The sequence below is a fragment of the Tamandua tetradactyla genome, chromosome 14 (genome assembly GCF_023851605.1).
Source record: "Tamandua tetradactyla isolate mTamTet1 chromosome 14, mTamTet1.pri, whole genome shotgun sequence".
Lineage (NCBI taxonomy): Eukaryota > Metazoa > Chordata > Mammalia > Pilosa > Myrmecophagidae > Tamandua > Tamandua tetradactyla.
Window position 1 is genome coordinate 54,643,659 of NC_135340.1, and position 26,241 is coordinate 54,669,899.

Genomic DNA, 26,241 nt, shown 5'->3' on the forward strand with positions numbered 1-26,241 from the left:
TTTATAAATTCCAAATGTATCTTAAATAAGATGAGTCTAAAATTCAACGGACTTTGTAATCATCACTCCTCAAACTGCCCTCTTAATGTATTCTCTTATAAATAGCATCAACTTCCAAAGAGATGGCCAAACCAAAAATCTGGGACTCAGTTAAGACTCCTCTCTTTCCTATACCACCCATATTCAGTTATTAATTTGGTTCATTATACTTCTTTAATATCTTTAATATCTGTTTCCTCCTCTCCATTCTACCAACTTCTGTATCACTCACTCTATAGGTCTCAGCTAAATTAAAGCAATACCATCTCCCACTTGAATCAATGAAAGAGTTTTTATACTAGTCACCTTGATAGCATTCTCATGCCTTTCAAATTCGTCGTCCAAATTAAGCCAGGCTAATCTAAAATCTACATTTCTGATCATTTCAGTTTCCTGTTCATAATTCTTCAATGGTTTCCTGTTGCCTATAGGATAAAATCTAAACTCTTCAACAAAGCATATATAGGTTTCAATGATTAATTCAACTGCAGTTCCCACTTCGTTTGTTGGTGCTTTTAAATTTGGGGGGGGGGAATTGCATTTCCCTTACGTGGGCAGTATTGATAGGACAGTAAATCAAAGTATCCCAGATGGTTGGGTCCATAATATAAGACCAGTCAGACTCCCTTCCTAAGGATTTTGAATCCTGAGTCAAATTATGCAGGGTTGGAAAACATTTATTGGCACTCACTCACTCTGATAGTTGAGTAGTTTCTGCTGCCTAGAATACTGCAGCTGCCCTCCATCCTATTTCCAAACCTAGTTCTCCAACTTTCCCTTCCATTCTGTGAACCATTCATCTTCCCAATAAATTCCTTCTTTGCTTACATTAGCCAGAGTCAGTCCTTTTGTTTATAAACAAAAAATGTAACAGACACATTCCCTATTTTCTCAGTCTTACTTTCCCCATCACACCCTATATGTTTTTCCCTCTTATTTCCCCTTATTAGAGTCCTTCTTATAGTTCACTAATGCAACCTTCCTTCACCTAAGAAGCTGATTGATGTGTCTCCGTTGTAGGACAACTGCTATCTTCTCTCTAAATTTACTCTTATTTTCCTCCCAAAGCACCGTTTACACCTTGAACATAGCTATTGTTTCAATTATAATTTTTGTACATGTGTTTCATAGACTCTAAAAGTAGCAACTGTGCCTTTATCTATGACTCCCCAACCTCATGCCTGGCTCAAAAGATGTTTGCTAATGAATGCATAAGTAAAGCCTACTGTGTGAGACCCTACAGTAAGGCAGCTTCACAGTCACAGTTCAGAGTTCTCTAATTTTAAAGGCAAGAGTAAGTGCTACTTTGGGACATGTAATAAGTAACATTTTCATATATATTTTACTTATTTAAGTCCACCTTCTCAGAAAGAAGGGTCGAGGAAGAGCTTCCTTTCCTCTCCTTCAAGATTTTGCCATTCCACTGGCTTCTTAAGCAAACTATGTATGGGCTTGTGACAAGTTACACAATAATGAAGAGGACTTCTTTCCCTCATTTCCTTCATTCCTGGAATTTGCCACTTTGGCTCTTCCTCAGGAATGTTTTCATTAGAATTCATTTTCATTATAAGGTCCTTATTCAAAACACTCAGCAGTTGGACATCAGGTGGCTTTCAAGTTATAAACAATGATAGACTTTGGAGAATTTGAGAACCCCAGAATGTGGAAATGTCTCATACAAATCCGAAAGGTATTGTTGCAGTACGCAAGACCAGCAACATTAGGCTTATGTTATTGGCCCTTCTGGTTTACATCACAGTTAAATGCCTTTCAATCAATTGTTCCACATCCACCAGTTTACATTATAACTCATTGGGGGAAAAGAAGAAAAAATGAAAAAAGTATTAAAAAGTGGATGCCTCTGAGAAACAGGATTGAGGCTGGTAAAGGATGAGGCAAGGGGACAATGATTTTCATTATAAGCCCTTTTGTACTATTCATTTTATAACAATGTGCATGTAGTTCTGATTCTCTTTTAAATTTTTAAAAATGTTTATCTGATTATAACAGAACACGTTTGTTTCTTCCCTTCATTGGCATCATTTAACAAAATGCTGCTACCCTAATAATTATCTCCCATACATCCACTAGGCCAGTGGCTTTCAAATGTTTTTCTAATACATTATATTGAGGCATAATTTACATTTAATAAAATATACCTATTTTAAGTATACAGTTATTGGTGTAATCACTACCACAATCAAGATATAGAATATTTACAACCCTTGAAAATAAAATTCCCTCGTGCTCCTTTGCAGTTCAGTCCCTAACTCATGTTCTGTCCCTAGCTGCAGGCAAAGACTAATCTGCTTTCTGACACAATAGATTATTTTTGCTTTTATTAGAATTTCATATAACAGAATCAAACAGTATGCAATTTTCTGTGACTGGCTTCTATAACTCAGTGAAAAATTTTTGCCATCTGTCCATATTGTTATATGTATCATAGCTTGTTTCTTTTCATTGGCAATTAATAGTCCATTGTATGGACATTACACAATTTATTTATCTGTTGGAAACTTGGTAGATAAATTTACTGGTTTTCACTTTGGGGCTATTAAGAATAAAGCCATTGTAAACGTTTGTGTACAAGTCTTTTGGAATAAATCCCTAGGAGTAGATTGTGGGGAAATAACTTGATAAGAAATTGCCAAAATGTTTTATAAAGTGATTGTGCATGTTACTGTTGCAGTTGCTTTATATCCTGCAACACTTCATCATGCCAGTCGTTTTAATTTTTCAAAAATCAACTTTTTTTGAGGCATATATACCCAGAATTTGAATTGCTATGTCATATGTTAAGTGCATACTGAACTTTTTTTTAATTAATAAAAAAAACTAACACAACATTTAGAAAGCATTCCATTCTACATATGCAATCAGCATACTGAACTTTTAATAGTCAATTATTTTTCCAAAGTGCTTGTACCATTTTACATCCCTACCAACAGTGTAAGAGAGATATTGTTGCTCTACAGCCTCACTTACATTTGGTGGTGTATACTTTTAGCTACAGTAGACAGTATGTAGTGGTGTCTCATTGTGGTTTTAACTTACATTCTTTGATAAGGAAGAATGCTGAATATCTTTTCATGTACTTACTGACCATTCTTATATCTTCTTTTATGAAGTGTCTGTTCAAATCTTTTGCCTGTTTTTAAATTGGGATGTCTTATCAAATGATAAGGTTTCTTTATATATATATATATATATATATATATATATATATATATATACACTGCATATAAGTCCTTTGTCCGAAATTAGGTATTGTAAATATTTTTTTTCCCAGTCTGTAGCTTGTCTTTTCATTGTCTTAGAAATGTCTTTCAAGGAACAAAATTTTGAATTTTGACGAGGTCCAACTTATAATTTTTTCCTATGATTTGTGCTTTTTGTATCCTAAGAACTTTTTTGTTTATCCCTGAAAAATCTTTGTAGTTTTAGGATTTACATTTTGGTCTATAATGGATGTTAAGTTTTTTGAATGGCAAGAGGTAAGGGTTGGTGTTCTAATTTGCTAGCTGCCGGAATATAATATACCAGTAACCGAAAGGCTTTTAAAAGGCGGAGTTTATTAAGTTGCAAGTCTGCAGTTCTAAGCTCATGAAAATGTCCCAGCTAAAGCAAGGCTATAGAAATATCCAATATAAGTAGGCCGATGACATTCAGGATTTCTCTCTTAACTGGAAAGGCACATGGCAAACATGACAGTGCCTGCTAGCTTTTTCTCCAGGCTTCCTGTTTCATGAAACTCCCCTGGGGGCGTTTTCCTTCTTCATCTCCAAATATCTCTGGCTGCATGGGCTCTGTCGCTCTTTCCAAAATGGTTCCCTCTTAAAGCATTCTAGTAAGCAACTCCACCTTGAATGGGTGGAGACACACCTCCATGGAAATCATCTAATCAAAAGTTACCACTCACAATTGGGTGGATCACATTTCCATGGGTAATTTAAAAACTCCCACCCAGCAACACTGAAAGAGGATTAAAGGACATGGTTTTTCTGGGGTCTACAAATTCAAACCAGCACAGTTGGTTCTGTTAACTTTTTTTTGGGGGGGGGGTGTTTGTTCTTTAGTTTTCCATATGAATATCTACTTATTCTAGAACCTTTTGTTGAAAAGATAGTTCTTTCCCCTATTGAATTACCATGGCATCTTTGTCAAAAATCAACTGAATTTATATGTGTAAGTCTATTTCTGGCCCAATATTCTTCCCCAATTGCCTCATGAGTACCCTACACCAATATCAGACTGCCTTAATTATGGTTGCTTTATGGTAAAATCTTGAAATCAGGTAGTAAATATCCTCTAACTTTATTCCTTCTTTTCTAAATGTCTTTGGCTAATCTAAGCTGCTTGCATTTCTGTACAAATTTTGGAATCATCTTTCAATTTTTACAAAAAAAGCCTTCTTAAATATTGATTGGGATTGCTATGAATCTACACATCACTTTGGAGAGAACCACTATTTTAACAATTTTGTGTCTTCCATGATTTATTTTTCCATTTATTTAGGTTTTTTTTTATACTTTTCAGCAGTTTTATAGTTTTCAATACACAGGTGTTACATATATTTTGTTAAATTTATCCCTAAGCACTTCATGTTTTTGGACAATAATGTAAATATGTATTGTTTTTTAAATTTCAATTTCTGATTGTCATTGCTAGTAAATAGAAATATAGTTGATTTTCGTATTTTTACCTTGTATTCTATGCCTTGCTAAATTCACTTATGGACTCTAGTAGCTTTTTGGTATGTTCCTTAGGATTTTTTATGTGCATAATCATGTCATCTGTAAATATATAATTTTATTTTTTTTCCTTTTCTTTCCAATCCATATGCCTATTGTTTCTTTTTCTTGCCTTACTGCACCAGCTGACACCTACAGTACAATGTTGAATAGAAGCAATGAGAGCAGATATCATTTCCTTGTTTTCAAAGTTATGGAGAAAACAATCAGTCTTTCACTATTTTAAGTGTGATGTTAGTCATAGGTTTTTTAAAAAAGACCTTTATTAGAGGAAGACCCCTTCTAATCCTAATTCGCTGAGAGTTTTTATCAAGAAAAGATGTTCAATTTTGTCAATTCTTAAAATATATAGCTATTGACATAATTATATGGACTTTCTTCTTTATTCTGTTAAGATGAATCACATCTTCATGTTAAACCAAACATGCATTCCTGTGGCAAACTCCACTTGGTCATGGTATATTATATTTTTTGGCATGCAATATTTTGTTAAGGATATTTGTATCTATGCTCATCAGGAATACTGATCTGTAGTTTTCTTGTAAGTTAATTTGTTTTGTTTTGTTTTGGTATCAGGTTAATGCTGGCCTCAAAAATTAGCTGGAAAGTGTCCTTTCTTTTTTTTTTATTTCCTGAAAGGATTGGCATTGCCTCCTTTAATGTTTGCTAGAATTTACCAGTGAAGCTATCTGGATACAAAGATTTTAATTATGAGTTTTAAAAATTGATTTAAGGCTATTCAGGTTTTCTATTTCTTCTCGTATCAGTTTTGGTAATTTGTGTTTTTAAATAAATTTGTCCATTCATCTAAGTTGTTCAATTTGTGGGCATAAAATTGTACATATTCCCTCATTATCCTTTTAATGCCTGTAGGATCTGTAATGATATCCTGTCTTTCATTCCTGATATTGGTAATATGTGACTTCCTTTTTGTCTGGGTCAGGCTGCCAGAAGTTTATCAATTTTATTGATCTTTTCAAAGAACCAGTTTTTTTGTTTCATTGATTTCTCTGTCCACTATTAAATTTTATTAATTTCCACTCATCATTATTTCTTTCATCTTTCTACTTACCTCAAGTTTATTTTTCTAGCTACTTGGGCAGATGCTTGATCACTGGTTTTAGACCTTTTACTTTTCTTATATAAAGTTTTAAAGCTATAAATTTCCCTCTATGAATATCCTTAGGTGCAACTAATAGTAAAAGCACACATAACCTGGGCATACAACTGAAAAAAAAGTTTCACAAAGCAATACTTTCCCTTACTATGAGCAATACATTCTGATATTTTCTATTTTATTCCACTGTTTAAGAAATACTGTTATGTCTGACTTCACTGAAATAAAACCTAGACTTTTTCTTTTTTGCAATCACTTATATAAAGATTGGATTGCTGATTATCCCTGGATACTATCTGACAGCTCTTCCTCATCAAAGAGATCATTTAAATTGCAGAATCATAGGCTCAAATCTTAAGAGTTTATGTAATAAAATGTTTTAAATTTTGTGTTAGAGTCAGCCTAGGAATTTAGCTGATAAGACTGATTTCGTGTAACAATAAATATCATATCCTTGATGTGAGCTCTAAATATGTTTCAAAGATATTTTTATCATGAGTTCATTGCACTTTTTTGGTTTAGGATTTCTGTGATTAAAATATCTTATCCACAATATTGTCCTTACTTAGACTTTAGGAATATTAATCAAAATTCAAATGTTCCTTATATTTATGTTCTCATTAATCTTTCAAGATCCAACTCAAGCAAGTTATAAAAAATGACAGGAGCCCTTTCAGATATATGGATAATAATATCAGAATTCTGAAAGTTAAAAGTATATCATTGCTGGGCAAACAGTGGCTCAGTGGCAGAATTCTTGTTTGCCATGCCAGAGACCCGGGTTTGATTTCCAGAGCCTGCCTATGACAAAAAAAAAAGGAAAAGAAAAGTATACCATTGCTCTCAAGAAAAAAAAATCTAATGCTCTCAATGGTTCATCATTACTACAAAAATTGAAGGTGGCAATACAATTGGTTAACTCTTTTGGAAAGCAACTTAACAAAAGCTGTAAACTTACATTATTTGGACTGCTAGTTCTATTTCTGAAATTTTATTCTAAAAAAATTATCCAGAACATGGAAAAGAGCTTTAGGCATGAAATAAACAATTGGAAACAATCCAAGTACACCAAAATGCAGGTAAATAGACCACACTGCATCCACTTAATGAAATATTATGCAGTCATTAAAAATCTTTACAAAGCATTGTATAAAAGTAAAGAAAAGGATTCATAAAGCAGGATGCATTTATGCATATATATATATATATATATATATATATACAATTACAGATATGTAGGGGAGTAGAAACCTACACATAGAGACTGGAATTAACAAAAGTGAAAGCTTTTACTGTTGCATCACAGAAATAAGAATAATTTTTTCCTATTTCCCTATTCTTCTCAAATTCTATTTAATAGCGCATTAAATTTTAAATGAAATAGCTAATAAAAATATTGGGCTGTAGGATTATAAAAACTGAAAATACGTTTTTAAAAAGGACAAACATAATTACATTATCATTCCATCTATGTTTTGTGTGTATATATATATATGTAATACCTATGTATGTATGTATGTATAATACATACATATATTTATACACACAAACATATACAGAGAGAGAGAGCAAGATAATAGAAAGAAAAGTTCCGAAATGTTAGGAAGGGCTGTTCAATAATGAGATGGTGGCTCAGTTGTTTTGCTTTGTTTCAGTAAGGTATTTATTTATGTTACTCTTATACTAAATAAAGTTTACCTCGCTAATCCATAAGGAATCAATTGTCCCCAAGTTTGCCCCAGGTCTCATCTCAGCTTGCTGCTGGGACTTGCCTTGTGTCAAATCAATGAGAGGACAACAGGGCATTAAAATTCTATTGCATCATGCTAGGGTTTAAGCAGCCCACAGCCAGATAATAGAAGGCAAAGTTTCTGCAGTGACTTTTCATAATAGAGTTGAAACAACACTGAACAGCGCAGGAAGCCAAGAAACTGGTTCTATTCTCAGTGCTGCAGTTTTCTTCAGGGAAGTAATTTAACCTCATTTTCTATATCCAAAACTATATATATATAGTTATATATATATATATATATAGTTATATATATATATAGTTATATATATATATATATAGTTATATATATATAGTTATAGTTATATATAAATAAATATATATTCAGCAGTAATATAATGGTCTACAAGAAGATAAATCAGTTCTAGAAATTGTACAGAAATTCACATCCTTTCCAGTGTAAACCTAGATTAATCACATTCTGGGCTCAACCTGAAGATGTATTTACCAAAGATAAACCAGAAATCATGTTGGCCCCAAGTGACTTTCTAAATGAAGGACAAGGCAAATGAGACAAGGCAGCCGTAAGGTTGAGCCAATTGCTTGCTGTTAGGTCTGACTCAATCTTAGCTCAGACTAGATCTGGCCTCTGGCATTTGGAAGAATACAGCAATTCTTTCAGTGGCACTCATAATAGAATTGGCTGGTGCAGATAAGGATATTCCTAATCTTAGACTTCCCTAAATTTCCCTGAAATGCAATAAGTAATAGCATCCTGCAACATTTCAAATTACAGATTACTAAATGGACTGAAGACCTAGAAACCCACATTTTTTCAACTTATTCCTACCCTGACCCAATCAAGAAAAATCAGATCATGTAATGCCAAAAGAGATTTATTAGTTATTTTAGACAAAAGAATGTTAACAGCTTGCAGGTATTCAATATAAAAAGGCTTAGGATATATGGGTGGTTCAGTCGTAGAATGCTCGCTTTATATGCGGGAGACCAGGCTTCAAACCCCAGACCAGGCGCCAAAAAAAAAAGAAAGCCTTAGAATAAGCTGCCTTCTGTTGGCCCTAAGAAAGTATACCAACTTGAAGCAAAAGGCACAAACTCAAGTTTAGATAACAGACTTACTAAAAAGAAGCCCAAGATTTCTACTTTGTTAGAAAAACGTACAAAATCTTCTAAAAGTAAGAGGGAAAAAAACCTGGGATATTGGTATCTGTAATAACGAACTACTGTCTGTCAATGATACAAGACAGTAAAAAATTTCAAAATGAAAGTCAATATTTTAAAAAGAAAAAAGAATTGGTAAATTGTCAGGTATCATTTTCTTTTAACTTATAGCACAGTTGCTAGGAGTTTACCAAATCCTTTCAAACCAATCTAAAAGGAAAAAAAAATTAATAAGCATAGATTCTTCCAGATACTAAACTCAAGATATCTACCTTCTTCAAATTGGCTAATTTATGAGAAAGAATTCACACTGGCCACTGAGAACATTTCTGTACAGTGACATAATCAGAAATTCTACTTCCTCCATTATTTAACTTATTCATTCTCATCCTAACCCAAATACCAGGAATATAGGAGTAGGGAAAATGACAAGAGAATTCCTACCAGAGGATATAATTTTTCCAAAAGTCTATGAATGAGACATAACCAAACTTAGGTGAGCAACTTAAGCAATGAGTTATAAGCTTCCAAATGGAAGGCCCTGAGAGCAGGGGAATGGAGCCACTTTTATGGCTGCAAGAACAAATTGTTTTTCTAAGGCAGATTTAGAGAAGAATTTATCCAGGGATCAATCTTCTCCAAAGCTGGACAGGGTGGAAGTGTGGAAAGCACAGCTTTTCTTAAAGGATGAAAGGTGTCACTTGGAGACACTCTGGTTTCCTGAAGAAGAGAAGGAGACACTGAAACATCTTGTTTTGTGCATTTTAAATCTTCCTTACTTTCGACTTCCAATAATTGTTCTATCTCTTCTTTCAAAGAACAACTTGTCTGAAACTCATGTTTGGATACCCTAATATCTTCTTTTTGAGTAATTCTCTGATCCTCTGCCCTCTTTAACTCAGGGCAAATGAGTTTTTTACTGGAATCTTCACTAACCTCTGCTTCTTTTATAGGAGGTTTTGTTTTAGTTTCTTTACTCTTAGATTCTTCTTTCAGCAAACTCACTTCCTCATGAGATTTATGAAATACAAAACTAGGAGTTTTTTCTATCCTAGGATTTTCACAAAGCAAGAAACCTCTTACTTCTTCTTCTTTCTCTGCTGTCTCTGTCACTGATTTCTTTGGAGGTAGCACTGTCCTTATTAGGAGACCTTTTGCATTCACCCTGTATTCTTTCACAGCTTTCTCTCTGCGTTGCTTCTGGAAATCCTTGAGTTGAAACAGCTCTTCTGGAAGCTCCATACATGTAGGCTACGAAAAGAAAATGAACACAAAGTCTACTATAACTAAACTTCTTAATATGGTACTTAAAAATCACTTTGAATATATTATTTGGAAATAGAGTATCTATTGAAATGTGTTCATATAGCACCCCCTAGTGCCTTTAATTACATTAGTACTATTTTTCCAGTAACAAATATTTTGAAAAGGCAATACATCTACATAGTTGTGTGTGTGTGTACATGTGTATGCATAAAGTGAAAGCGAAAAATAAGTCTTTCCAATCTGGTCCCAGCTGCCTTAGTAGGTACATGCCTAGAGATAGTCTATGATAGGTATATCATATGTGTATGTATACGTATGTGTAAATATATACTTTGTTCACAATATTTTTTAAAAACTTTTTATTGTAGTAATATATATATAACTCATAATGTTCTCTTCCACCATTTTACTACCTTCAGGTAAGTGTACAATTCAGTGGTATTAATTAAAATCACAATACTGTGCTACCATCATCAACTTTCATTACTCCAATCTTTTCATCACTTCAAACAGAAACTGTGCTCATAAAACAATAACTGCCCCTTCCCTCCATACCCCAGCCTCCAGTAACCTGAAATCTACTATCTGTCTCTATGAAATTTGCTTATTCTAGGTATTTCACATAAGAGAGATAGTGGAATATTTGTCTTTTTGTATCTGGCTTATTTCACTCAATGTGATCTCTTCAATGTTCATCCATGTTGCAGCATGTATCAAAACTTCATTCTTTTTATAAGTGAATAATATTCTTCTGTGTGCACATAACACATTTTGTTTCTTCGTTCATCTGTTCATAGATACTTGGGTTGCTTCCACCTTTGACAAATGTGTATAATGTTACTAAGTTCGAGGCCGTACTTTCAGATCTTTTAGGGATATACCAAGAACTGGGATTGCCAGGTATATGGTAATTCTGTGTTCAACTTTTTGAGGAATAGCTAAACTGATTTCCACAATAGCTGCACTATTTTACAATGCCACCGAAAGTAAGGGTTCCAATTTCTCCAAATCTTTGCTATCACTGGTTATTTTCTGATTTTTTAATATTATTAATATATTATTTTAATATATTCTTTTCCATACTTTGGTCAGGAAGGCATTGTCGATCCCACAGTACCAGGGCGAGGTTCATCCCTGGGAGTAATATCCCACATTGCCAGGGAGACTTTCACTTGTGAATGTCATGTCTCACGTAGTGGGGATGATAAAGATTTTACTTGCAGAGTTGGTCTCAGAGAGAGGCCACATCTATGCTACAAACGAGGTCCTCTGGAAGTATCTCTTAGGCATAAACTATACATAGATTTAGCTTCTCTGCTAGTAAATAAGCTTCACAAGAGCAAGCCTCAAGATCAAGGGCTTGGTCAATTGACTCGCAAGTCCCTAATGATTGATACTGTATTAGGGGCTTCCTGGTGATAAAGTTTAATAGTTCCATATTTTTTTCCCCATCCCTCAAGGGACTTTGCCAATACTTTAAAATTATCTGCTCAATATATTCTGGGATATATCTGGGCATTACATTAAGCTGTTCCATGTTATATTTGTAGCCAGTCACCTTAATTGTATTAGTCAGGGTTTTCTAGACAAATAGAACCAGTAGGCAATATCTGTATATACAAGATTTATAAAGGTGTCTCAGACAACGATGGGAATTGAAGAGTCCAAAATCCATAGGGCAAGGTGTGAAGCTGGCAGCTGTGATGAGAGATCTCGACAAAACTCCACAGGAGAGGCTCACTGGCTGAAGAAGCATTGAGAAAGTCTCTATTTTTCCTTAAAAGCCTCCAATTGATTGGATTATCATGTCTGTGGGAGACATGCCTGTTGTAGTTTGCTAGCTGCTGGAATGCAATATACCAGAAATGGAATGGCTTTTAAAAAAGGGAATTTAATGAGTTGCTAGTTAACAGTTCTAAGGCCGAGAAAAATGTCCCAATTAAAACAAGTCTATAGAAATGTCCAATCTATGGCATCCAGGGAAAGATACCTTGGTTCAAGAAGGCCGATCAAGTTCAGGGTTTCTCTCTCAAGTGAGACCGCACATGGCGAACACAGTCAGGGCTTCTCTCTCGGCTGGAAGGGCACATGGAGAATATGGCATCATCTGCTAACTTCTTCTCCTGGCTTCCGGTTTCATGAAGTTCCCTGGGAGACGTTTTCCTTCTTCATCTCCAAAGGTTCCTGGCTGGTGGATTCTCTGCTTCATAGTGTTGCTCTCTCTGAATCTCTTTCTTCAAAACATTTCCCCTTTTATAGGACTCCAATAAACCAATCAAGACCCACCCAAATGGGTGGAAACATGTCGTCCCTTAATCCAGTTTAACAACCACTCTTGACTAAATCACATCATCCAGGGAGATGATCTGATTACAGTTTCAAACATACAGTATTGAATAGAGATTATTCTACCTTTATGAAATGGGATTTATATTAAAACATGACTTTTCTTAGGGGGCATACTCCCTTTCAAACCAGCACAATGCCCTTAGCTGATCACAGATGTAATCACCCACAGCTGCAATCACCTAACTGATGATTTTTTTAAAAAACTTTTTTTTATTGTATAATATGTATACAAAGCAAAGAAAGAAAAAAAGCAATAATTTTCAAAGCACTCTTTAACAAGTAGTTACAGTACAGATTCCAGAGTTTCATGGGCTACCATACCATCACCTCAGATTTTTCCTTTTAGCTGCTCCAGAACACTGGAGACTAGGGTTTTTGAGCTGTGCCCATTCTAACTTTTTCATGTTAGATAATGTCAATAACATGGGGTAGGGAGATGGAATTATCTGATGTTCTGGAGAGGCTGGCCTCTCTAGGTTTCAGAACTTATCAGGTCCAGGGACCCACCTTAAGGTTGTAGGTTTTCTGGAAAGTTACCCTAGTGTATGGAACCTTTATAGAATCTTATATATTGCCCTAGGTATTCTTTAGGATTGGCTGGAATGGTTTTGGTTGGGGGTTAGCAAGTTATGATAGGTAGCAATGTCTAACTGAAGCTTGCATAAGAGTTACCTCCAGAGCAGCCTGTTGACTCTATTTGAACTCTTTCAGCCACTGATACCTTATTTGTTACACTTCTTCTCCCCTCTTTGGTCAGGATGGCATTGTTGATTCGACAGTGCCAGGGCCAGGCTCATCTCTGGGAGTCATCTCTCATGCCACCAGGGAGACCCTCACCCCTGGATCTGAGTGATGAAATACCTTGCAGCAATGGTCAGAACAGTGCTTGTCTGACCAGAAAACTGGGCATCATCACTTGGCCAAGTTGACACCAGAACCTAAACATCGCAGTTCACCCCTTGTCAACTTGTCAGCTCTACACATCACATTGAAACATGCTTAATTTCCAAATACAGCACAATAAGAGACATACGTTTTGCCTAACAATATTCAACTGTCCTGCATACACCTGGAAATGTATTACATCTCTCCAGAATAGGGTACAAGTCCTTAGGTAACATTCCCTCTTACACTTCATATTCTGTAACTTAAATACTATAACATGAACAATACAACTTATAACATATGATAAGAGGAAAACAAGATATTTGCTTAAATAGAAATAAAAACATAACGAAACAGGGCAGAAATATTCATACCATCACAGTCCTCATTTCTTTAACTGGTCATATGGCTATAGTTCATATGTATCACTACTCTCTTCCATTACCCATTCCATGTTCCCTTTGCCCTCAGCAAGCACTTCAGCTGGCCATGCTTCTTTGCCAGGTGGGATGACACAAAGCTTCATTCCTGAAATTTCTGGGCCATTCATACTCCTGCCTGGATTCGGTTGTTGCAGTTTTCCATCTACTTTAATCACTAGGGCATGGTAGTACTAATAGACGCTCTAGGAGATCTCCTGTATTCAGGAAAACTTTTCTTTACCACCACTGTGTATCTGCAGTCCTATTTCTCCTTGATAGTCAAGATAAATCACTCCAGACAGTACAGTAATCACCTTCTGTACCAGTTAATTTAATGGCATGAGAAGCCAAAGTGGCCAGGTAGCAGTCTTAACTTCTGGTTCAATGGAATCATTGTTGCTTCTCCCAGCAAGAGTACTCCTCCTCTTGGAACTAAGACCTGTACACCACCAGCAGAGCTTAAGGTTTCAGGGACAGGAAGCAGAAATTTTTCCAGTGGGTCACTAGGGGTGATAGTGAGTGGTGCCACTCCCATTTCTATCCCTTGATTCCTGGACCCATGAATCCTTGCCATGGGAGAAACAGTACCACAGAGTGGACACTGATTCAGAGCATATACAGCCTCCTGGAGAACACTGCCCCAGCCCTGCAAGGTATGGCTACCTAGTTGGTACCATAAGTGGGTCTTCAAAAGGCCATTCTATGTACTTCCCAAAAGAAACCAACAAAAACAAACAAAAAATTTCAACAAATGGTGCTGCAATAACAGGATACTCATATAGAAAAAGAATGAAATGGAACTCTGCCATACAGTATACAAAAAAAAAAAAAAGCCCATTCCCACACTTCATTTGCCGTGAAGTAGGTTCCTTGTTCAGAAGCAATGCTGCATGGAATACCATAATGGTGGATAAGGCATTCCATAAGTCCATGGATAGTAGCTTTTATGGAAGCATTGAGGGTAGGGAATGCATGGAAGCATTGAGGGTAGGGAAGGGACTCCATATTCGGAGTACTTTAATTTGTAAGCTGCCAGACTGCAATATATCAGAAATGGAACAGCTTTTAAAAAGAGAATTTTTATCAAGCTGCAAGTCTACAGTTCTAAGCCCATGAAAATGTCCAAATTAAGGCATCCAAAGAAAGTATTTTAACTCCAAAGAAAAGACCGGTGATATTTGGGGTTTCTCTCTCAGATGGGAAGGTATATGGAAATGTCTACTAGCTTCCTCTCCTCATTTCATAAGGCTTCTCACGGTGGTGTTTTCCTTCTGCATCTCCAAAGGTCTCTGGCTGTGTGGGCTCTGTTGGCACTTTCCAAAATGGTTTCCTCTTAAAGGGCTCCAGTAAGCAAACCCATCTTGAATAGGTGGAGAAAAATCTGCATGGAAACCATCTAATCAAAAGTTACCACCCACATGGGGTGTTCACATTTCTATGGAAACAATAAAAAAGATTCCATACAGCAATACTGAATGAGGATTAAAGAGCATGGCTTTTCTGGGGTACACAACAGCTTCAAACCAGCACACAGAGTATGTGTCTATTCCACTTAGAACAAATTTCTGCCCCTTTCATTATGGAAGTGGTCCAATGTAATCAACCTGCCACCAGATAACAGGCTGATCACCTTGGGGAATGGTACCATATTGGGGACTGAGTGTGAGTCTCGGCGGCTGGCAGACTGGCACTAAGCAGTGACCATAGCCAGGTTGACCTTGGTGAGTGGAAGTCCATGTAGTTGAGCCCATGCGTAACCTCCATCCCTACCACCATGCCCACTTTGTCCATGAGTCTATCCTCTTTTGAGAATGACTTTCATCTGCAAGCCAAGTCATCTTGTCCACTTGATTATTAAAACCTTCCTCTGCTGAAATCACCCTCTGGTGAGCATTCACTTGAGACACAAATATTGTCAAGTTCTTTGCCCACTCAGAAAGTTCTATCCACATACCTCTTCCTCATCTCTTTGTCACCAATTTTTCCAATCATGCTCCTTCCAAGTCCCTGATCATCCATCCATCCAAACCATTAGTAACAGCCCATGAGTCAGTATACAAATGCACCTCTTGCCAGTTCTCCTTCCAAGCAAAATGAACAATCAGGTGTACTGCTCAAAATTATGCCCACTGGGAGGATTTCCCCTCACCGTCCTTTAAGGTCACCCCAGAATGGGATGGTAGTGCTGTAGTTGTACACTTCTGGGTGGGACCTGCATATTGTGCAGAACCATCTGTAAATCAGGCCTGAATTTTCTTTTCCTCAGTCAACTGACTGTAACGAACTCCCCAAGAAGCCAAAGCTCTGGTCTGGGAAACAGAAGGTAATGTGGCAGGAGTGGAGGCCATGGGCATTTGGGCCACTTCCTCAGGTAACTCGCTGTGCCTTCAGGAGCTGCTCAAGCCCTATCTCTAATATACCATTTCCATTTTATGATGGAGTGTTACTGTGACACCCAACTTTATGGCCTGCTGAGTCAGACAACATCCAGCTCATGAGAGGCAACTCAGGTCTCATGATAACTTGGGGACCCAGGGTTAAGCGTTCAGTCTCTACTAAGGCTCAGTAGCAGGCCAAAACTGTTTCTCAAAAGGAGAGCAGTTATCTGCAGTGGACGGTAAGGCTTTATTCCAAAATCCTACGAGTCTGCGTTGGATTCTCCTGTATATAGGCCTGTCAAATGCTCCAGACAGCATCATTATTTGCCACCGACACTTCCAGCACCATTGGACCTACTTGATCATATGGCCCAAGTGGCAGAGCATCTCGCACAGCAGCCTGGACCTGTTGAAGAGCCTCCGCTTTTTCTGGTCCCCACTCAAAGCTAGCAGCTTTTCTAGTCATTCAGTAAATGGGCTGGAGTAGCACACCCAAATGAGGAATATGTTGTCTCCAAAATCCAAAGATGCTAACTAGGCATTGTGCCTCTTTCTTGGTGTAGGAGGGGCCAGATGAAATAGCTTATCCTTCACTTTAGAAGGAATGTCTCAACATGCCCCAAACCACTGGACACCTAGAAATTTCACTGAGGTAGAAGGCCCCTATATTTTTGTTGGATTTATCTCCCATCCCCTGACCCGCAAATATCTTACCAATAAGTCTAGAGTATTTGCTACTTCTTGCTCATTATGTCCAATCAGTATGATATCATTAATATAACGAACCAGTGTGATGTCTTGTGGGAAGGAAAAACAACTTCTCCCTGTGGACAAGATTGTGACATAGAGCTAGAGAGTTGATATATCTCTGAGGCAGGACAGTGAAGGTATACTGCTGGCCCTGCCAGCTGAAAGTAAATTGTTTCTGGTGGTCTTTACTGATAGTTATTGAGAAAAAAGGATTTGCCAGATCAAGAGCTGCATACCAGGTACCAGGCAATGTACCTGTAGATTTGCTCAAGCAAGATACCACATCTGGAACAGCAGCTGCAATTTGAGTCACCACCTGGTTAAGTTTACAATAATCCACTGTCATCCTCCAAGTTCCATCTGTTTTCTGCACAGGACAAACAGGGGTGGGAATCACCACCCCTGCATTCTTCAAGTTCTTCACTGTGGCGCTAATCTCTGCAGTCCCTGCATTCCACAAGAATATGGTATTACTTCTGATTCACTATTTTATTAGGCAGGGGCAGTTCTAGTAGCTTCCACTTGGCCTTTCCTACCATAATAGCCCTCACACCAAGAGTCAGAGAATGATTGTGGGGATTCAACCAGTTGTTGAGAGTGTCTGTTCCAATTATGCATTCTGGAACTCAGGAAATGCCCACATAATGGGTCCAGGGACCCACTGGACCCACTGTGAGATGGACCTGAGCTAAAACTCAATCAATCACCTAACCTCTGTAAGTCCTTACTCTGATTGCTGGACCAGAGTGACGTTTTGGGTCTCCTGGAATTAGTGTCACTTCTGAGGCAATGTCTACTAATCCCTGAAATATATGATCATTTCCTTTACCCAAGTGCACAGCCACCTTGGTAAAAGGCCATAGGTCTCCTTGGAGAAGACAGGATGAAAGATTAACAGTGTAAATTTTGGGAGTGTAAAAGGGTCCATCCCCAAGGGTACCCGGCCCTCTCCTCATTTAAGGGGTTCTGGGTCTGTAAACTGTCTAAAGTCTGTGAATTAATTATGCAGCCATGATTCAGTTCTTGTAATTCAAGTTAGATGTTTGTTCACTTCACTTAAATTCTTCTGCTTATACAGCTCAAACAAGAACTTAGTAAATCACCCATCTACTTTACTTCTAAGTACCCCATGATCTACTAGCCAATGTCACAGGTCTCTGAGTGTCACATTATTTTGACTGGTTCTGTGAGGCTGCTGTCCATTATGGTGGCCACGCCTACCTGTCTATGATGATTAACTTTCACCTTACGGCTTCTGCTAACTTGGAATCCGATCATCCCCATCGTGTTAAGGATTCCAGCTCAGTGACAGCAGTTTCCACAGCAATATCTGACCTACAGAGAAGTGTGGTGACAGAGCTCTTCAGGGATGACGGAGCTAGTCTCACAAATTTATTTATCAAGGTTCTGGTGAAAGATGTGTCCTCTGGACACTCCTGGGGTGTGTGAGCAGGTCTTCCATGATAAATCCACTCTAACATTCCCATCTCTCTAAGCCTCTGGATCCCCTCATCTACATTATATCAGGGCAGTTCTGGCATTTTGACCTCAGGTGACGTTGGCCACCTTTGGATCCATGTTTCAGCCAACCATCCAAACAAACTGTTAATGCCCTTTCTAACCCCTCAATCTACAACATCGAATGCAGAATCTCTGCTTAGTGGGCTCATATCAAATTCAACTTGATCCAACCTTGTATTTCTTCACCACTATCCCACACTCTTAATATTCATCCCCACACATATTCCCCTGATTTCTGTCTATATAGATTAGAAAACTCAAGCAGTTCTTTTACAGTATAGTGTACCTCCTTATAGATCACACTCTGTACCTCACCTTTTGGGGCCTGTTGGGACTTTAGTCCCAACAGTGGTGTATAAGTATCGGTTCCGATTTCCAGGGCATTCCATTGCAGTTTCATCTGGTGAAATCGGATTAGTCATTCCAGACAGAGGAGTGAGGGCTGTTTCCCCAGGGAAGGTGATTATAGGGTTAGAAGGCAGTAAAGAGGTGGAGTTATACCTACCTCTGTGCCTCCAAGCCTGTCTGCAGATCCTTCTCGATAGGTATTTAAGTACCCATCCACCAGGGTGGTTAGGTCAGACATCATCTCATCAAGGAGTACCAAGCGAAGGGGCAGCAGATAGGTAGCTTCCAGGGCCAAAATTTTCAGCAAAGTAGGTGAAAGAGGTCGTTTGAACCATACTTCTGGATTTTCCTAGAGACACCAAAACAATTTTCTCTGAATGGTAAGCAACACTTTAAACAAGATAACTTGTTCATCCAAGTGTTGCTTAATTTTAAACAGTCATTTTCTTCAATTATTACCATCTATTTTCTTACAAGCCTTCTGGGAACACACACCCATATATACACATGCATACACACATACACACTGAGTATGTATGTGTGTTATGAGAGAGAGAGAGCAAGAGTGTGAAAGAGAGTGAAAGTGAGAGAAAGAGATCAGGATTCTCATTCAAAGTTGGAGACAGCAGACTTGATTAAATAACTAATATAATTGTGACCTAAGTATTCATACAAGGCTATTAGAATTAGAATCTCTTAGTAACAAAAGAAAATCTTCTACTATACTTTTAAAAATTATTTTATTATGGGAACATATGTTTATAAACACAGAATTTCCCATTTTGACCATTTTAAGTTTACAATCCAGTGGCATTAATTATAATCATAATGTTGTTCTACCATCACCATCATTTGGCAACAAAACCCTTTCATTATTGCAAACAGAAATCCCATATCCAACGAGCAATAGCTCTCATTGACCCTTAGTAACCTCTAGTCTACTTTCTTTCTCAATGAATTTGCTTCTCCTAGATATTTCATTTAAGTGGAATAATGCAATACTGCCCTTGTATGTTTGGCTTATTTTATTCAACATGATGTCGTCAAGGTTCATCCATGTTGTCAGAACACATATCAGATGTATCATGTATCAAAACTTTATTACTATTATGGCTGAATAATATTCCATTGTGTGTATATGTCACGTTTATCTATTCATTTGTTGCTGGGTGCTTGGGCTGTTTCCATTTTTTGGCTACTGTGATTAAACACTGCTGTGAATAATGGGGTATAAGTATCAGTTCCGATTTCCAGTTTCTTCTACCTGACTTTGGGAAAAGCAATTGGGATCTATCCCTTTGGGTTCTATTCCTTTAATCCAGTCATGAAAATTCCCTTTGACCCAGTTTGAAAATTTATTTCAGAGTATTGTTTAATTGATAACCAAAAAGTGTGCATTTTTACTTTTTTAAAAAATTTATTTATTAATTAAAAAAATTTAACAAACTAAATAAAACACCAACATATATAATCAGCAATTCACAATATCATCAGTTGCATATTCATCATTTCTTAAAACATTTGCATCAATTCAGAAAAAGAAATAAAAAGACAATAGAAAAATAAATAAAATGAAAACAGAAAAGAAAAAAAAGATTTTACCTACCATACCCCTTACCCCTCGCTTTCATTGATCACTAGCATTTCAAACTAAATTTATTTTACCATTTGTCCCCCTATTATTTATTTTTATTCCATATGTTCTACTCCTTTGTTGACAAGGTAGATAAAAGGAGCATCAGACACAAGGTTTTCACAATCACACAGTCACATTATGAAAGCTATATCATTATTCAATCGTCCTCAAGAAACATGGCTACTGGAACATAGCTCTACATTTTCAGGCAGTTCCCTCCAGTCTCTCCATTACATCTTGAATAACAAGGTGATATCCACTCAATGTGTAAGAATAACCTCCAGGATAACCTCTCGACTCTGTTTGGAATCTCTCAGACATTGACACTTTGTCTCATGTCACTCTTACCCCTTTTGGTTGAGAAGGTTTTCTCAATCTCTTGATGCTAAGTCTCAGCTCATTCTAGGGTTTTTCTCAATCCCTTGATGCTGAGTCTCAGCTCATTCTAGGACTTCTGTCCCACGTTGCCAGGAAGGTCCACACCCCTGGGAGTCATGTCCCACGTAGACAGGAGGAGAATGGTGAGACTGCTTGTTGTGTTGGCTGGAGAGAGAGGCCACATCTGAGCAACAAAAGAGGCTCTCTTGGGGGTGACTCTTAGGCCTAAACTTTAAGTAGGCTTGACCTATTCTTTGTGGGGTTAAGTTTCATATGAACAAACCCCAAGACTGGGGGCTCAGCCTATAGCTTTGGTTGCCCACACTGCTTGTGAGAATACCAAGAATTCAACTTGGGGAAGGTGAATTTCTCCCCATTCTCACCTTTCCCCGAAGTGGGCTTTGCAAATACTTTTCCACTCACTGATCAAATCACTCTGGGACTCATCGGGGCATTACTCTGGACAAACCAACAAAATCTCATGTCCTACCTGAGATTCCAAGTAGTTATGGTGTTCAATCAAACTACCTACATAAGTTATATTAGGAAATGCACTAGTCAAAATATAAATTTTGTACCACATTAACATTTTTTTGCTTTAGTCTCACACATAAGGTGACATTTTAAAATATTAATTACCATCTTATTTTCAGCACCCTGCAATAATGACATTCCTTTGTTCTTCCTCATGCAAAAGCATTTTTAAAATTTGTACATTTAGTCACTATTATTATACACTCTAGGCATTCCTAGACTATACCATCTCAGTCTTTATCATCTATCTTTCTTTCTGATTTCATTTATGTCCCCAGCCCTCTTCCCTCTCTCATTCTCACATGCAGCTTCATTCAGTGCTTTAACATAATTATATTACAGTTAGGGAGTATTGTGCTGTTCATTTCTGAGTTTTTGTATTCAGTCCTGTTGCACAGTCTGTATCCCTTCAACTCCAATTACCTAATATCTTACCCTACTTCTATCTGCTGATGGTCTCTGTTATCAATGAAATGTTCCAAGTTTATTCACTAATGTCAGTTCATATCAGTGAGACCATACAATATTTGTCCTTTTGTTTTTGGCTAGTCTCACTCAGCATAATGTTCTCAAGGTCTATCCATGCTGTTACATACTTCATAAGTTTATTCTCTCTTAAAGCTGCATAATACTCCATCATATGTATATACCACAGTTTGTTTAGCCACTCATCTGTTGATGGACATTTTGGCTGTTTCCATCTCTTTGCAATTACAAATAATACTGCTATAAACATTGGTGTGCAAGTGTCCATTTGTGTCTTTATCCTTAAGTCCTCTGAGTAGACACCTAGCAGTGGTATTGCTGGGTCATATGGCAATTCTATATTCAGCTTTTTGAGGAACTGCCAAACTGCCTTCCACAGTGGTTGCACCATTTGACATTCCCACCAACAGTGGATAAGTGTGCCTCTTTCTCCACATCCTCTCCAGCACTTGTCATTTTCTGTTTTGTTGATAATGGCCATTCTGGTGGGTGTGAGATGATATCTCATTGTGGTTTTGATTTGCATTTCTCTAATGGCCAGGGACGTTGAGCATCTCTTCATGTGCCTTTTGGCCATTTGTATTTCCTCTTCTGAGAAGTGTCTGTTCAAGTCTTTTTCCCATTTTGTAATTGGATTGGCTGTCTTTTTGTTGTTGAGTTGAACAATCTCTTTATAAATTCTGGATACTAGACCTTTATCTGATATGTCATTTCCAAATATTGTCTCCCATTGTGTAGGCTGTCTTTTTACTTTCTTGATGAAGTTCTTTGATGCGCAAAAGTGTTTAATTTTGAGGAGTCCCCATTTATTAATTTATTTCTTCAGTGCTCTTGCTTTGGGTGTAAGGTCTATAAAACTGCCTCCAGTTATAAGATTTATAAGATATTTTCCTACATTTTACTCTGTTATGGTCTTAGACCTAATGTTTAAATCTTTGATCCATTTTGAGTTAACTTTTGTATAGGGTGTGAGATATGGGTCCTGTTTCATTCCTTTGCATATGGATATCCAGTTCTCTAGGTACCATTTATTGAAGAGACTGTTCTGTCCCAGGTGAGTTGGCTTGACCGCCTTATCAAAGATCAAATGTCCATAGATGAGAGGGTCTACATCTGAACACTCTATTCGATTCCATTGGTCAATATATCTATCTTCATGCCAGTACCATGCTGTTTTGACCACTGTAGTTTCATAATATGCCTTAAAGTCAGGCAGCGTAAGACCTCCAGCTTTGTTTTTTTCCCTCAAGATACTTTTAGCAATTCGGGGTACCCTGCCCTTCCAGATAAATTTGCTTATTGGTTTTTCTATTTCTGAAAAGTAAGTTGTTGGGATTTTGATTGGTATTGCATTGAATCTGTAAATCAATTTAGGTAGAATTGACATCTTAACTATATTTAGTCTTCCAACCCATGAACACGGTATGCCCTTCCATCTATTTAGGTCTTCTGTGATTTCTTTTAGCAATTTCTTGTAGTTTTCTTTGTATTGGTCTTTTGTCTCTTTAGTTAAATTTACTCCTAAGTATTTTATTCTTTTGGTTGCAGTTGTAAATGGAATTCATTTCTTGATCTCTCCTCAGTTTGTTCATTACTAGTGTATAGAAACACTACAGATTTTTGAATGTTGATCTTGTAACCTGCCACTTTGCTGTACTCGTTTATTAGCTCTAGTATTTTGTTGTGGATTTTTCAGGGTTTTCGACATACAGTATCATATCATCTGCAAACAGTGATAGCTTTACTTCCTCCTTCCAATTTTGATGCCTTGTATTTCTTTTTCTTGTCTAATTGCTCTGGCTAGAACTTCCAACACAATGTTGAATAGCAGTGGTGATAGTGGACATTCTTGTCTTGTTCCTGATCTTAGGGGGAAAGTTTTCTGTTTTTCCCCATTGAGGATGATATTAGCTATGGGTTTTTCATATATTCTCTCTATCATTTTAAGGAAGTTCCCTTGTATTCCTATCCTTTGAAGTGTTTTCAACAGGAAAGGATGTTGAATTTTGGCAAATGCCTTCTCTGCATCAATCGAGATGATCGTGTAATTTTTCTGCTTTGATTTGTTGATATGGTGTATTACATTAATCGATTTTCTTATGTTGAACCATTCTTGCACAGTTGGGATGAATCCTACTTGGTCATGATGTACAATTCTTTTAATGTGTTGCTGGATTCAATTTGCTAGAATTTTTGTTGAGGATTTTTGCATCTATATTCATTAGAGAGATTGGTCTGTAGTTTTCTTTTTTTGTAATATCTTTGTCTAGCTTTGGTATGAGGGTGATGCTGGCTTCATGGAATGAATTAGGTAGCTTTCCCTCCTCTTCAATTTTTTTTGAAGAGTTTGAGCAGGATTGGTACTAATTCTTTCTGGAATGTTTGGTAGAATTCACATGTGAAGCCATCTGGTCCTGGACTTTTCTTTTTGGAAAGCTTTTTAATGACTGATTCGATTTCTTTATTTGTGATTGCTTTGTTGAGGTCTATTTCTTCTCGAGTCAAAGTTGGTTGTTCATGCCTTTCTAGGAAGTTGTCCATTTCATCTACATTGTTGTATTTATTAGCATAAAGTTGCTCATAGTATCCTGTTATTACCTCCTTTATTTCTGTGAGGTCAGTCATTATGGCTCCTCTTCCATTTCTGATCTTATTTATTTGCGTCCTCTCTCTTCTTCTTTTTGTCAATCTTGTGAAGGGCCCATCAATCTTATTGAGTTTCTCATAGAACGAACTTCTGGTCTTATTGATTTCTCTATTGTTTTCATGTTCTCAATTTCATTTATTTCTGCTCTAATCTTTGTTATTTCTTTCCTTTTGCTTGCTTTGGGGTTAGTTTGCTGTTCTTTCTCCAGTTCTTCCAAGTGGACAGTTAATTCCCGAATTTTTGCCTTTTCTTCTTTTTTGATATAGGCATTTAGGGCAATAAATTTCCCTCTTAGCACTGCCTTTGCTGTGTCCCATAAGTTTTGATATGTTGTGTTTTCATTTTTATTTGCCTTGAGATATTTACTGATTTCTCTTGTAATTTCTTCCTTGACCCACTGGTTGTTTAAGAGTGTGTTTTTGAGCCTCCACATATTTGTGAATTTTCTGGCACTCTGCCTATTATTGATTTCCAACTTCATTCCTTTTTTTTTTCCCCTTCCTCTTTTACTTCATTCCTTTATGATCTGAGAAACTGTTGTGTATAATTTCAATCTTTTTAAACTTATTGAGACTTGCTTTGTGACCCAGCATATGGTCTATCTTTGGAGAATGATCCATGAGCATTTGAGAAAAAGGTGTATCCTGCTGTTGTGGGATGTAATGTCCTATAAATGTCTGTTAAGTCTAGCTCATTTATTGTAATATTCAAATTCTCTGTTTCTTTATTGATCCTCTGTCTAGATGTTCTGTCCATTGATGAGACTGGGGAATTGAAGTCTCCAACTATTATGGTGGATGTGTCTATTTCTCCTTTCACTGCTCACAGTGTTTGCCACATGTATTTTGGAGCATTCTGGTTCGGTGCACAAATATTTATGATTGTTATGTCTTCATGCTGAATTGTTCCTTTTATTAGTACATAGTATCCTTCTTTGTCTCTTTTAACTGTTTTGCATTTGAAGTCTAATTTGTTGGATATTAGTATACCTACTCCTGCTCTTTTCTGGTTGTTATTTGCATGAAATATCTTTTCGCAACCTTTCACTTTCAAACTATGGTTATCTTTGAGTCTAAGATGTATTTCCTGTAGACAGCATATAGAAGGATCCTGTTTTTTAATCCATTCTGCCAGTCTATATCTTTTGATTGGGGAGTTCAATCCATTAACATTTAGTGTTATTACTGTATGGGTAGTACTTTCATCTACCATTTTGCCTTTTGGATTTTATATGTCATATCTAATTTTACTTCTTTCTACACTCTTCTCCACAACTCTTTCTTTTGTGTTTTCGTATCTGTCTTCAGTGCTCCCTTTAGTATTTCTTGAAGAGCTGGTCTCTTGGTCACAAATTCTCTCAGTGATTTTTTGTCTGAAAATGTTTTAATTTCTTCCTCATATTTGAAGGACAATTTTGCTGGATATAGAATTCTTGGTTGGCAGTTTTTCTCTTTTAATAATTTGAATAAATCATCCCACTGTCTTCCCGCCTCCATGGTTTCTGCTGAGAGATCTACACATAGTCTTATTGGGTTTCCATTGTATGTGACGGATTGCTTTTCTCTTGCTGCTTTCAAGATCCTCTCTTTCTCTTTGACCTCTGACATTCTGATTAGTAAGTGTCTTAGAGTACGTCTATTTGGATCTCTTCTCTTTGGGGTATGCTGCACTCTTGGATCTGTAATTTTAAGTCTTTCATAAGAGTTGGGAAATTTTCAGTGATAATTTCTTCCATTAGTTTTTCTCCTTCTCTTCCCTCCTCTTCTCCTTCCGGGACACCCACAACACGTATATTTGTGTGCTTCATATTATCATTCAAT

The 26,241-nt window shown here is 37.0% G+C and overlaps 1 protein-coding gene across 10 annotated transcripts in view; it reads right to left on the reverse strand.

Moving 5' to 3' along the window:
- Positions 1-26,241, reverse strand: part of EXD1 (exonuclease 3'-5' domain containing 1) — a 149,525-nt gene that overhangs the window by 55,980 nt on the left and 67,304 nt on the right. For 9 of the 10 annotated variants that reach the window (XM_077127496.1, XM_077127497.1, XM_077127491.1 and 6 more), the window contains 2 exons: positions 18,898-19,089; positions 8,518-10,072 (listed from right to left, as the gene is read on the reverse strand). In XM_077127496.1, the coding sequence (XP_076983611.1) occupies positions 9,416-10,072; positions 18,898-19,089 (849 nt within the window). In that variant the 3' untranslated portion in view covers positions 8,518-9,415. Of the gene's footprint in view, positions 1-8,517; positions 10,073-18,897; positions 19,090-26,241 lie in introns of those variants that run through there. The other variant, XM_077127499.1, reaches the window with a different exon arrangement.